Here is a 12930-nt window from a genome sequence, read left to right on the forward strand (position 1 = left end):
CTGGTGTCTGCCCCAAAGTCTCCAATAGCCCCCAGCTAGCATTTGCCACTTTAGATGCTAGTCATTTAGCAAACAAGTCAATCATGCGCGAGGCAACTGCCAGCCACTTGCCTATGTCCCCAGTGATCCGAGATATAGAGATCGGAGGGCAAAGAGGAGTCACAGGCTGTCAGGTCATGTAAATCAGGTCAGTTGTGTCATAAGCACACTATCTGGGTCTAGAATTTTCTCCTATCGATCGGCACTGTTGGAATTGTTTGTAATGAGAAAAGATAAGAGGACTGTGGTGTTGTCCATAGTCCATTTCAACCTTCCATAGACAAGTTAAGTCGATTTCATAACTATGTTTATAATAGGGATTTGTACTGAGAATCTTTCTCTAATTGCCTAGCACTGAATTATGGGAGTAAACATAGGAAAAGCCAGGCATTCAACCATATTGTGGATTTGAAAGAGGCATCTCTTGCAAACAAAATAATATGTTGAGAAAGCATTGTCTGTGCACTCCACTGTTGGTACATTTTGTCTCAATGGCTTTGAAGATCATTAAAACTTCCCAAAAAAACACTTTTTCAAACTAAGCTCCACATCAGAAATTCAGTGTCAGTGGTAAAAATATAAATGAATAATTATATTATCATAGCTTATGTTAGTACGATAAAGAGACACATATCTGAAAAAAGAATAGCTATAGATGTGGTACTTGTAACTAAGGGACTGAGACTTTGTGGCATCAATGAAAGCATTATTTTGATGGCTGACAATGTAAGCCGTTGTTAATCACTTTCTATCCAACCCAAAGGTAATGTGTTCATGCAAATTCCCCTACTATTGGATTCTATTAGCTTCACAGAGATGTTTCAGCTTAGTAGTGTTTTTCTTTTATCATGTGGGGCAGAGCCTAGACTCTAAAACGTTTCCACTTAGATTGTGAACTGACTTGTCTGGAAATGGCAGTTTTACCCAAAAATAGCTGTTGAAACAATTTCGGCAGACTCTGAATTACATTAAAATAATTAATCTTCATATCACCAGAAAAAAGTACATGACAAGTCAATAAAAAAATAATGATAAAGGCCTGCATTTAAATATGAAATATCAGAGCTACAGGATGGAAACTTGGTTTGTATATACTCCCAAGTTGGAAAGCAACAAATTGTTCTCTAAGTTAACTAAAAAAGTTGTTAATTTGATCTACTTTGTTATTTATTGCAAAAAAAGAAAAAAATATTCTGGTGTGTTCACATTTATTTATCACCGAGGGAAGTCAAGGGCAACTCAAATATGAGGACCACTTAATTAAACTAAATTTAGATTATGCAAAGGTTCTGCCTGAAAACAAACATGATAAGGTCATGGTTACTTATGATCTGGATCAATTTCTAAAGGAAAATTTCTATTGGACTTGCAAAATCCTCTGCCAAACACTCTTAAGTGCAATGTAAACAAAAACAGACGAGATATCCATGTTTACAAGTAACTCTTGAATTCAAGGTTACACATGCATACACGCATGCATGCACAGGCAAAATATGTCTTTCTCCCCGTAGTGCCCTCCTTGGCAAAATCTCAGTGCCAGTCTCTTAATGAAATGCTCAATTAGGATCTTTAAATAGGTAATTATGCAGTGCCTAATCCCTTAGCTCCTGGGCCCTATCTCATTTAGATGACACTTGGGCAGGCGAGATGGGAGGGGCAGGCATTGGGGCCTTAGTGTCTGTCATCAAAGCCCCTCCGTAGTGACACAAGCATCCCTGTTAATGATAGGGCACATCCAGGCAGTCAGTCAACAGTGACTCCCAGTGAGGGCCACTGACAGCATGGGAGATGGCGGTGTCAGGCTTGACAGTGTCTTAATCATGTTTGTGAGTGTTCAGGGGGGGCAGGTTGTGTTGGGTTGGATGGGGGCTTCTGAGAGGCTGTTAGATGTAGAGTGAGAGCAGCAAATACTTTTCATGTTATGAGGGTTTAGATATGGCTTTTTTTCTGCTGGTTGCCAAGTTAATTTTATAAGAAACAAAGACGGCGAGGAAGAGAAAATCATTTCCAAATGTCAAACTGTGTATTTTGCTTGATGCCAGGCACAGACAGAGCGGTTTTGATTTCCTGTACTGACATTTGTTTGAAGGTGGCATTTGATTTGAATTTCAATCTCCAAACTGTGGCTGGAGAAAGGGACCTTTTCATTCATTTTCAGCAGCATAATAAAATGTCTTGTTCCAGCGCTACAATAAACCACCACTGACGGGGGAAACTGCTCTTGTTTGGTTGCTAACGCAGAAATGGCAGACATTTGTCTTAGTGAAACGACAAAGGGGGAATTGTTGCTTTTGCCTTGGGGTGAACCATTGCTTTCCCTCAACAGAGTTGCACAAGCACCCTGTTCCGCCTTTCATGAGAACAATAGCTTAGCTTGGATAAAACACCTTTCAAGGTTATCCAAGAACTTAAAAAATGTTTTAGATTTGCTAATCTATTAATCAGCAGTGCCCACATCAAAGCGCTCAGTGGACTTTAGTAAGAATACTTGAACCACTAAATTACTGAAACAGCTTTTTAAAGCTCTGTTCACCCCCACCCTGGATGTCCTTTGACAGTCTTATCAGGATTAAGATGGAAAAGCAGAAACAACACAATTTCACCTCTATCCGTGTATTCAGCAAAAAACCTCTCATATCTGTGATAATATTTTTTGTCCCATTGCCCTCCCTGTTGGCACTGATGTGTTTTCATGCAAAAAGCTTTGATAAGCAGCAGGCTCTTATACTGCCTGTCTGTTCTTGCAGTTGTTGACTCAGGCGTTCTTATCAACTACGAGTCAAGGCAAAAAACATATGCCCACAGTACACACTGAGAAACAACATTTGCTGTCAGTTTGATCCTAAACACCAGTTTGACCTTGTCTGCAAATTCGTACACAACAGTCAGACATGGAAGTCGATTAAATAGACTAAACAACATGTTTGATTAGTACCTAGGAGTATTTTCAGCATTCATTTGACTACAAGTCAAACTCAAAAGATCAGCTGCATGTGAAACAGAGGGGCAAAACCTTTCTAATACACATGGACTGATGCTAAGGCCATATGACGAGTTCACTTATTAAAACATCCACCACATCACCTCAGGTAAAAGACAGAATACAGTTTGCTCGACTAATTGAAGGGAAATTTACCCGCCATTGCCTGAGTTCACAAGCATAATGTGGCGTTACATCTTAGCTCAGGCTATATCGAGGCAAATTAGCATTTAGATAATGGGAGACACTTGGCATTTTAATTATTTTGCTGCCCTATGAGTGTGGTGTGTATGCCCCGAGCGCCTCCTTACATCCTTCATGTACGCCTAAGTAGTGCATTTACATACGAAACGGCTTGGCTTGTGTACAAAAGGCACTAAAATGTCACTAGCGCACAACGTACCTTTAATTGTTTTAAAAAAGATAGGAAGACATATTGTTATTGACATATGCCATATGTTATAAAGGAGCAACACGATTAGCAGATGTGTGTTGGGCAGGTATTTCAATAGAGCTCTGTTCTGATGTAGACGAGTAGCACTGGAACACTGTTTTTGTCCGTTCAAGGGCTCTGTGCTTTCCATAAAAACGACATGAGCTTGGGGTGGGAACAACCCTCTTAGCCTCCTTCCTCTCTCTCATTTTCTCTGCCTCTCGGAAGTGAGATTATTCATCCTCCCACAGACCAATGCTGTGTTGGGGGTAGATGTCAAAGTGCCAGGAGCATGTGGTGCAAAGGGTATGCATGCCTGCGATTTGCCTGTATGGGTTTATTTGTGCACATGAATGCCTGAGTTTACACTTGTGAGTGCATATGTGTAGGTGTTGTCTATTCAATGCTGCATCTGTGCGATTGGATGTGGACCTGAGCGGGAGTTGGTGCTTTTGAGTGTGTGATGAGTTTGCATGTGCAGTTTTTCCTTTATTCTTTGGGGAGTTGTTTTTTTTGTTACCTTCTGTCCTCTCTCCCTGAAGGAAACGCCACCTTTAGACTGGCCTCAAAGGTATCATCCCTCCTTTAATTCTTCTGTTAGGCACACAAGCACAGACGGAGTGTGAGAAAAGCAGGCAGTGAGGCAAATTCCCTTACCTCCCTCGCTCTCCACCCTACAGCACCCTCTCGTCTCCTTTCCCTCCCTTCTTCCTCGCCCCCTTCCTTCCTCTACCCCGCTGTCGTCCCCTCCTTTCCCTCACCACCTCTCTGCCTCGTTGCTCCCCTTATCCATTATATTTCCACCCCTCTGCTCCGCCCTCTTCACACTCCCCCTTCTTCTTCTTTTTTTCTGGTTCATAATATGTAACATGATTTCACCCTCCCTTGTTCATGCAGCATAAATTTAATCCCAGCCATTCCAGGTTGGCTGCTGCTGCAGCTGAAGCTGCTGCGTCTACCATTTTTTCTAATTTTCACCCCTATCCTGCCACACTCTCTGCCCGCGAAAGAATAGGCTCCCCAAGATCCAGCATGTGTCTGATAAAAAGTTCTTCAGTGTACAACATGCTGATGTGCAAGGTCAAGCATGACACAAGTGGCACACGCCCACACTGTGACAAGCAAACATAGAACAAAGGATGGCCTCTCAAAAGTCAAATATTCATTGAAATAGTGTACACAGCTTACACGCAAACCCATAGGTGTATCCGCTGATCATTCAAAAGGCATTACTTACACCCATTAAAGACCAATAGTGTGTCTTCGATTGTCATTGAGGTTAAAAGAGGAGAACCAAACATGCACATGAAGATGAAAAATGTTGCCTTTTCCTTTTTTGCCCCTAGAAATTCCTCAGTGTCCCTAAAGCTTATCCAATGGCTCTGTAACCTTGTATGCGCGTGTGTGTGTGTGTGTGTGTGTGTGTGTGTGTGTGCTCTGTGTTGGTATGCTTTCAGAAAGCAGCACAACAAGGCGCAGGGATAATCAGTCACTAGACTGCAGGTCAGGGTCTTGCACTGTGGGGACCATCCATCTGAACCTAGCAGCTGCTGGGAAAAAGGTGGCAGGAGGAATGAGACGGGAGAAAAGGATAGGTGAAGCAAAAAAAGAGGGACTGAGAAAGAGAGAGAGAGAGAGAGAAAGTGGTGAGGTACACCAGGTAGAGAGAAAAGTCAAGGAGAGGCTGTTGAGAACAAAAAGAGCACACACGCACAGAACGAGTGGGAGGAGGAGGAGTGTTTGTGAGCCGATGCTACGTGGTCATTTGAGTTACTAAAGTGTATGCTCAAGGTCGCTATGGGTGGGCTGAATTCTCATGAGGACACAACCTTGCTCTTTGCACCCAAACAAGGTAACAGTTTACAAATTGCAACAGCCTCTCCATCCTCTCCTTGACCTGTGTTTTTTCTCCAAATACAAAGTTATTCTTTACTGATGTTTTTCTGCCGCATGAAGATGTGTTTCCTCTATTTTTTTTTTTGCATAAAGGGGATAACATCAGAAAAAATGGTTCAAAAATATAATTTCATTGATAGCAGTGTTCAAGAGCTAGGTGTATAAATGGGATGTTAGACTGCTCTTAATGTGACATTTCAATGTCCAGATCAATCCACAGACAAGAAAACAAAACAGCGGATGGTTTTGAAGTCGCCTGGCACTAATTTGCAGTGGACACACAACTGAGATGACTCTGTGATAGCTCCTTGTCCTACAGGCGCAGCAGGTGCTTTTAAGGCAATTATTAGACAGACAAATGTCATCAGAGCCAATTAGCTTCCTGCTGGGCCTTTCATGTTGGCTGATCCATTCATATTAAAACAAGACATATCCATCAGTAAGGGTATCGGCAGCATTTGCTTGTTGTAAAATTAGTCAGGCTTGCAGTCGCAACTGTAGAAAAACCCTGACTTTCTCAGACAGAAAGTCGGCTGTACCACCCAAAGGATAGTTTATGACCGTGGGAGGCTTGTTGGAGGGAGGTCAGGGGAGGCGAAGAGGGAGGGGGAAAAAGAAAATAAATAAGTATTGCAAATAAACTCCTCTGATGTGCGGTTGTCAGGGTCTTTCATGTGGAGGCTGCACTTGAGGGCATAGCTTAGCTTAGCTTGAGGGATGTTATTACACATGCCGGCTGATCGGGAGCGATGTGTGAGAAACGGCCTTGTCACTCGGTCTTAAATCACACCATCGCTGGCAGAAGAAAGTAGAAGAAAAAAAAGGGAGAGGAAAAACAGAGAAGAGACAAAAATAAAGGGAGGAGGGTTAGGAAAAGAAATAACTTTATAGCACATAAAGGGCTTTAAGCAGTGGAGAGAGACTGACAGACTTTACACTGTGGCATCAAAGAAAGAGAAAAAGAGAAAACATGGCTGCAGCCAGCATGTGAAACTCATTGTGACTTCACCCAAACTTAACCCCTCTGATGAGGAAGTGGGGATTGGTGAAGGAAATGGTTGTGTGTAGCTTTTGCCTTTGATGAGCTTATTATTATTTTTTTTTTTTTAAATCTGGTCATAGGATGTTTAAGACCATCCAGCGGCACAGGCACCCACTGACTATTTGTAATGTACAATTTCTGTGTTTGGTGTATGAAAGAGCTGTATAGTTAGTGCAAAAATATGGAAGGTGAGGGCAGTGTGCAAAAGTTTGATATCAGAATAACAGAGACAGTGTGCCATTTACAAGCAATGAAAATGTGGTGTCGTGATTTGCAATCAAAATTTACTGCAAATAAGTTTAAATGTTTAATTGTCACATTACTGGTTCATGGAAAACAGCAATTTGCAATGTTTTTTATTGATTGAAAGCATACAAGGACGTGCAAACCAGAGGACTTTAATAATTGTATTCATTTTTATCTCGAAAGCAAAATGAAGGAAGCAAAGTTTGTGTTTGGGAAACAGTAGCTTTCTTTCTATGAATCAGTCAAGAAAAGACAGCTCACATACCCTTCCATATGACTGTAGTCTGAAAGTGTGCGTGTGCGGGTTAATTACTGCATTCTTTCACTCTGTTAGTCTGGAGGGAAATAGAAAGTCCTGCCTCATAAAACGAAACAAAGTCTTATTTGCTGTGCCTGGCTGGGCATGATACACTGAAAACTTTTTTTTACAACACAATGCAGTATGGATCACATCCTCTGTACTTTTGTGGTGCTTCGTCCTTGCATGTGTTGGGCTAATTACAGAGGGATTCGTCTTAATAGATTTTGTGGCATTTCTGTGGCTGCTTTGGTCTGTTAGGATAACATACCATGCACTATTTCCTTGAAGTTCAATTGAGTTTGTGCATGAGCCTGAAATTAAAAACACCCAGTTTAAAAATTCCCTGGAGCAGTTGAAAGTGAAATTAGTCAACTTGCACGAAGGATGGGCATAATGTAGTTTCACTACTTTGCTCAACTCCGTGTTGAATCTGTTACAGATAGCACCATCAGTAGCAATCTCACGTCATGATTCATTTTCCGCTAGTTTGGAATCGGTTTCCTTATATTTTACGGCATATGGAGAAACATGGAATGACAGATTTTGCATGAAGATGGTGTGAACTTGTTGCTTTGGATGTTCATCATTTTTCAGAGTGCATTTCCCTCGTAACGCGTTCATTGCAGCGTGGCTGGAATATAAGATAAATATGACTGATTATTTTGTCCCCCTCCCTTTTTATAATATTGGCGGTTTAAATAGAGCAGAATAGCACGCTCAGAGACTCGAATGAGAATAGAGAGCAACCATTATGGAGAATATAAACATCCCACCCTCCTTTTCTTTCACATTTCTGATAAGGATCATGGCGAAGGAGAGAGAGTAGACAGCCCCTTTCTTTTTTCTTACCACACACTCCCCCCCTTTTCTAATTAACATTGTGCATGTTGTCAGGCTTTGTTTAATAATGCATGATTGCTATCAGCAGCAAAATCCTTTGAATGAAGCACCACTGAATGGAAACACAATAATACCACCAGGGGCTCAGGAAGAAAGACAAGATTGTTTTTTTTTTTTTTCTCATTCTTTTGTAATAAATGTTCAATGGGAAGTATCCCTGCCACCAAATGTGTGGAGTAAAGGTGCAGAGTGCAACGCAAAACAGCCATGTTGGGGATAAAATGGGCACAGGTGGTGGCGCCATTCAGGGAGGATTTTTATAGAGGATTATTTGAACCCATGTACAAGCTCATACTTGTAATTACCAATCCATTACAAATGGCTTTCATACAAAAACGCTGCAGCATTTAAGCAAAATCCATTGTCTGATAACAATGCATTTGGCAAACTGCTGCCCTGTCCAAGGTCTAGCAGGTGGCTTGTGCCCTTTCAGCAGGAAAGCCTCTGAGGCGAGTAGTCTTCAACAGCACAAATCAACAACCGATATAACTAACTAACTTTGGCATCAAGGTTTCTGATGTGTGTTTTTTTTTGCTGTGCTTACATTAGCCTCTCCGTGTATTTACTCACATATCACAGCCTCTTGGTTTGCTCATTGGTGGTTACACAACATACAGATGGTTTTGTTTGGCTCTATCAGCGTGTGTGTATGTAAATGGGTGTGTGCATGCCTGGCGTGAATAGAGAAGGGGAGGGCTGCTGAGTATCATTTTTTTGTGCGCTGCCTAATGTCGTGTCATTATGGAGATCCACACATTAATTAACTCAAAGGCTATCACTTAGATTTGCAGGGGGGCCGATGCGTAAAACAATGACCTCAGGAGACAAACAGCAATACCTGCACCATGTATGGATCATACTGCAGCTTTCTCCCATCATGCTCTGCTCGGGGTTTTCAGTCCACTTGATTGTAATGAAATCCACATTGCTTCAAACACTACTCGTGAAAATTTTGTCTAGTGTGCTTAAATGCATGTACATGTATAGGCATTTGTGTTTGTGTGTCAGCAGCGGTGTGAGCGGGGGATGAGATTGCCTCAAATTGATTCCCTTCGCCACACGTCCCCCGCTCTTGCGCTTGCTGCTAGCCCTGCGGCACTCTGAGACAGGTAGTCGTGTCTATCTCCCCCCAACACAAATCGAGTGTGACAGGTGCGCTATCTTCCCGTCTTTTCTGCCATTTACAGCCCACAGAAATGAAAGAGGGAGAGCTGGGAGCGAGAAAGAGGATGATTGGTAACAGGGAAATGAGGTACTTTGTCATCATTGGGCCTACTGATTGGGCTTAGGGGGCTTGTTTTTCTTTTCTTTTTTCTTGTTAGTAGGTGGCGGTCAAATGTGCAGATAAACCAATAAAATATTATTTCTAGCAACATCATTTGTATGCACAGTTGCTGCCTACTAAAACCGCAGAATCCCATAAAGTAGAAGAGATCTGACGTGGTGTGTGTTTGATCTCATGGTACATAAAGTGCCTAACATGTCAGGGAACTTCACCAGCTGAAACAACAGCATCCTGCAGAACAATCCAGGCAAGTTAGCTAGCATGCTAACCAGCAGTGCAGCATGTCAGCGAAGCTCGCACACACTGGGATTAGCCGGGAGCTGTGTTGCGAGCTGAAGACTACCGCAGAGCATCCATCACTGAGGATCAAGCTCTGGCTTAAGCAAATGGATGACAAGGGGATAGAGCGAGTGTGCAGCTAATACTAGCTCACTGTAACACATTGATTTTCACAGCCATGTAGTGAGTGGCCCTTCGATAAAAGGGCTAAACATGAATGGCAACACTCGGCCACTCTGTCTTATGGATTTTCATTTGTTGTTTGAGCTAAGCTAAGCTACTCCATCACTTTGTGTAGTCACTTAGGGCTATTAAAGCATCTAATATGGATTAAATGTGGCAGAAGAAGCATGATTATGTGCTTCAGATGAATTGGTTTGTTGAAGGCATTTATCATAATACAGCTATAAGACAACATTGTGTCTTGTATTGTATTCAAGAAAGTCTCAGTGGTCAAATTTATTTAAACTGCTAAATGTGGAAGACTGAAAAAGCTTGCAGCATTTATGAATATTTCCTGTATTTTCTTTGTTTGACAGCTCTTACAGGCAACAGAGGAGCTTTAATGTGAAACAGATATCAACACTGATCTAAGCAGGACTTAAAATGTACTCTTATTATGCAGCGTATTTAATTGGTGCTCGCCACCAAAGCTGTGAAGACAAAATCTTATTAGTCCGCCCTTTCATCTGTGTGGTTTCTCCCTCTCTCTCTGCACTCTCTATCTCTCTCCCTCTCGCGCACACGTGCACACGCATTGTGTGAAGTGACTATTCCATTTAGAGAACTGTCAGAACATACCCTGTGAGCACATCAGCCTCTTCCTATCCTCTGTCAGCTCCAGCCGAGGCTGTGTGGGGGTATGTCAGAAATGTGCAGGGATAGATAAAACCCATGGAGCCAAACAGCTTTGTTTCATTCACTCCCTCTCTCTCTTTTTCCTCCCTCCTCACTCCCTCTCCCCTCTTCCTTCTCCCTCCTTTGCCTTGCATAGGCTGTGAATACCCTGCATCTGAGAAATCAGACCAGACTGACTCACAGGGCTCTGTGAGCCAGCGCCACCGAGGCTGCCAAAGCATGCTGGTGCCAAGCTGTCCCACCATGCACAGAGCCAGACCCACGCTGCTGCTGCCGCTGCTGCTCGTCCTGGGTCTGTTCCTCCACCTCGCCGATGCTCAAAGTAAGTGGACCGCTGGTTTTCACACGGGCCCCAAGTGTGGTGCTCTGCTGGGTTGGGGGCTGGGTGGCAAGGGTGGGATTGTTGATTTGTTTTGTTTTTCTTTCAGTGACCAACCTAACCAGACATTAAAAACACCTCCATGCAACACCCATGAAAAAAAAATCCTTCTTAATAAAAAAGAAAAAAACAGTATGTACTTCAACAAAGCTGCTGACTCAAAGTGGGATGATATTCTCACTGCCAGTCTGAGATACTGGTCTCATTTCCAATTTAATATATTGTATTTAAATAGAAAATAAAATAATTTACATTCAAGGAAAATGTATATTGAAGTAATTGAGATTAAACAAATATCACACTGTAGAGAATGACAGTAAGGGGTTTTTGTATTACTTATGGTATGAAAAAAAAGGAAAAAACATTTCCACATGAAATGGTATTTTGCTCATTTTACTTCCACTTGGATGGTTGAGCTTCCCTTTGCAGAACACTTTATGTGCAGAGAGTTTGAAACAAAAAACAAAACCTCATTTAGAACTTTTAAAAGAGGTGTTTTTCTGACATGACAGCTGGTATGGAAACCAAGAGTGAACCAAAGTGTAAAAACTTGCAAAATGTTAGAGTATTTATAGATTATAGGTTTATTTCTATAAGACAGATTACATTGATGTCATTGTATGATTTATTGAATGAAGTAAATCAGCTTCTCTAGGAGGGAACCATATCCAGCACACACACACACACACACACATATACTCCTTCAGTCAAACTCAAGCATGGCTTTTGTAAGTGGTATTCTTAGTGTTGTTTATTGCTTCTCCCATCCTCGCACACAACCTGAAACCGAAACACACGTCTACGAATATCTCACAATGATCCATCTTATTTGACCAAATCCAAGTATCCAAGTCCTCATTTTCAAGTTTCTTTTTTTTTCTGCTGCAAAAACGATCATGTGAACCAGAAACGCTCAGGCCTCAACCGAGAATCTCACAATGAGAAGTCATTGGAATTGAGTTACTTGACATCAGACACCTGCTCACTGATGTGTGACAACAGTTTTCAAACCTCATTGAGCTCTGGTCCTGCACCACAGCATCCACCCTCACTTTTTTTTACACTAAGATCCATGAATCATTAGCTTCTGGAGTCACAGAGGGATGAATAAAAGTTTTATTGCACCCCTCGCACCAACTGAAATCCCCTCAGTTCGCCTGAATATCTCGGAATGAAGGGATCGTTCACCCAAGGTCATACACGACAGAGCTGCGCAAAGTGAAATTGATGGCTGAGATTTTCAACTTTGTGCTTGAGAAATGTTCCCTGCAATCTGTTCAAATGTGTTTTATTTTTGTTCTCCGCCTTGTGCCACATATGTCTCGCAGCGGGGGAGGAGGCAAATGGAGAAATGTATTCTTCGTTTATCCGCCGTTTTATGTTCAGCTGCAGGATTTATTGACACAATTTAATCACGGGATCCTCCCAAAACGGCATTAACAGTCGATAAACGTTAGCATCGAGGGGGCTTTTAGTAGTTATCTTTTTAGAAACTCCCATCCTCCACAGTCCATTGTGAATTTACATAACAGCATTCGATTAGTAGCAAAACAGGGTTGCCAAAAACCTTCCCTCAGACAACTGTCTCTTCAAAACTTCCACTCTCGCGTGTCCAGACATTGCTCAGTCACATTTAAGCACAACAGTCAGCAGCCCCCAAATCTTGACGCCCCACCCCCCTTAATTTCCTTCCTTTAGCAGTCTGGCTGTGAGCAGCTGCTGCTACCTCACACCCTTCTTAGACAGCTGTGCTGGGTCATCATTTCAAAGCCAAAACAAACTTATCATGAGGTAGCCACAGTGGCTGTCTGTTAATGACTGAGAGGGTATGTGGGAGTTGGGGAGGCGATGAGGTGTGTTGGCAAGTGAGGTAAGAGAGCAAGTGCGTTCATAGGCAGAACTAGCTCATATTATACCAGATTTATATGCGGACCATTCACTTCCTGTGCTGCCTGATCTCCCACATGCACGTGTTTGTTCCTTGCATATCTAACCCCCTCCATTGTTATTCTTCCTAACCTCTTGCCAATTTTCTCTCTTTTTTTTTTGTTTCTTTCTGCTTGCAACTTTGTCATCTCCCCACCTGCTTCCCTTGCTGTTGGAAAAGCCGCAAAACATCCTTCCAGCATTTAAGAAGCGCCTAGAATCCCTCAACAGGGATATCCTGCCATAACACTTTTTCACTCACGACCTATTAGACCTCAACTCAATTTACCCCCCCTGCTCCAGACTGATCCCCAGGAGCAAGAATAACGCTACATTTCCAAAACGGAAAGCTGCCCTCTGTTGGTG

The 12930-nt window shown here is 42.3% G+C and overlaps 1 protein-coding gene across 27 annotated transcripts in view; it reads left to right on the forward strand.

Annotated features, from left to right (window-relative positions):
- The window catches only part of LOC132958404 (receptor-type tyrosine-protein phosphatase delta-like), a 353687-nt gene that overhangs the window by 254443 nt on the left and 86314 nt on the right, over positions 1 to 12930 (forward strand). For all 27 annotated transcript variants that reach the window (XM_061031189.1, XM_061031188.1, XM_061031199.1 and 24 more), the window contains one exon: positions 10396 to 10581. In XM_061031189.1, coding sequence (XP_060887172.1) covers positions 10479 to 10581 — 103 coding nt within the window. In that variant the 5' untranslated portion in view covers positions 10396 to 10478. The remainder of the gene's footprint in view (positions 1 to 10395; positions 10582 to 12930) is intronic.

Source organism: Labrus mixtus, chromosome 23, assembly GCF_963584025.1.
Source record: "Labrus mixtus chromosome 23, fLabMix1.1, whole genome shotgun sequence".
Lineage (NCBI taxonomy): Eukaryota > Metazoa > Chordata > Actinopteri > Labriformes > Labridae > Labrus > Labrus mixtus.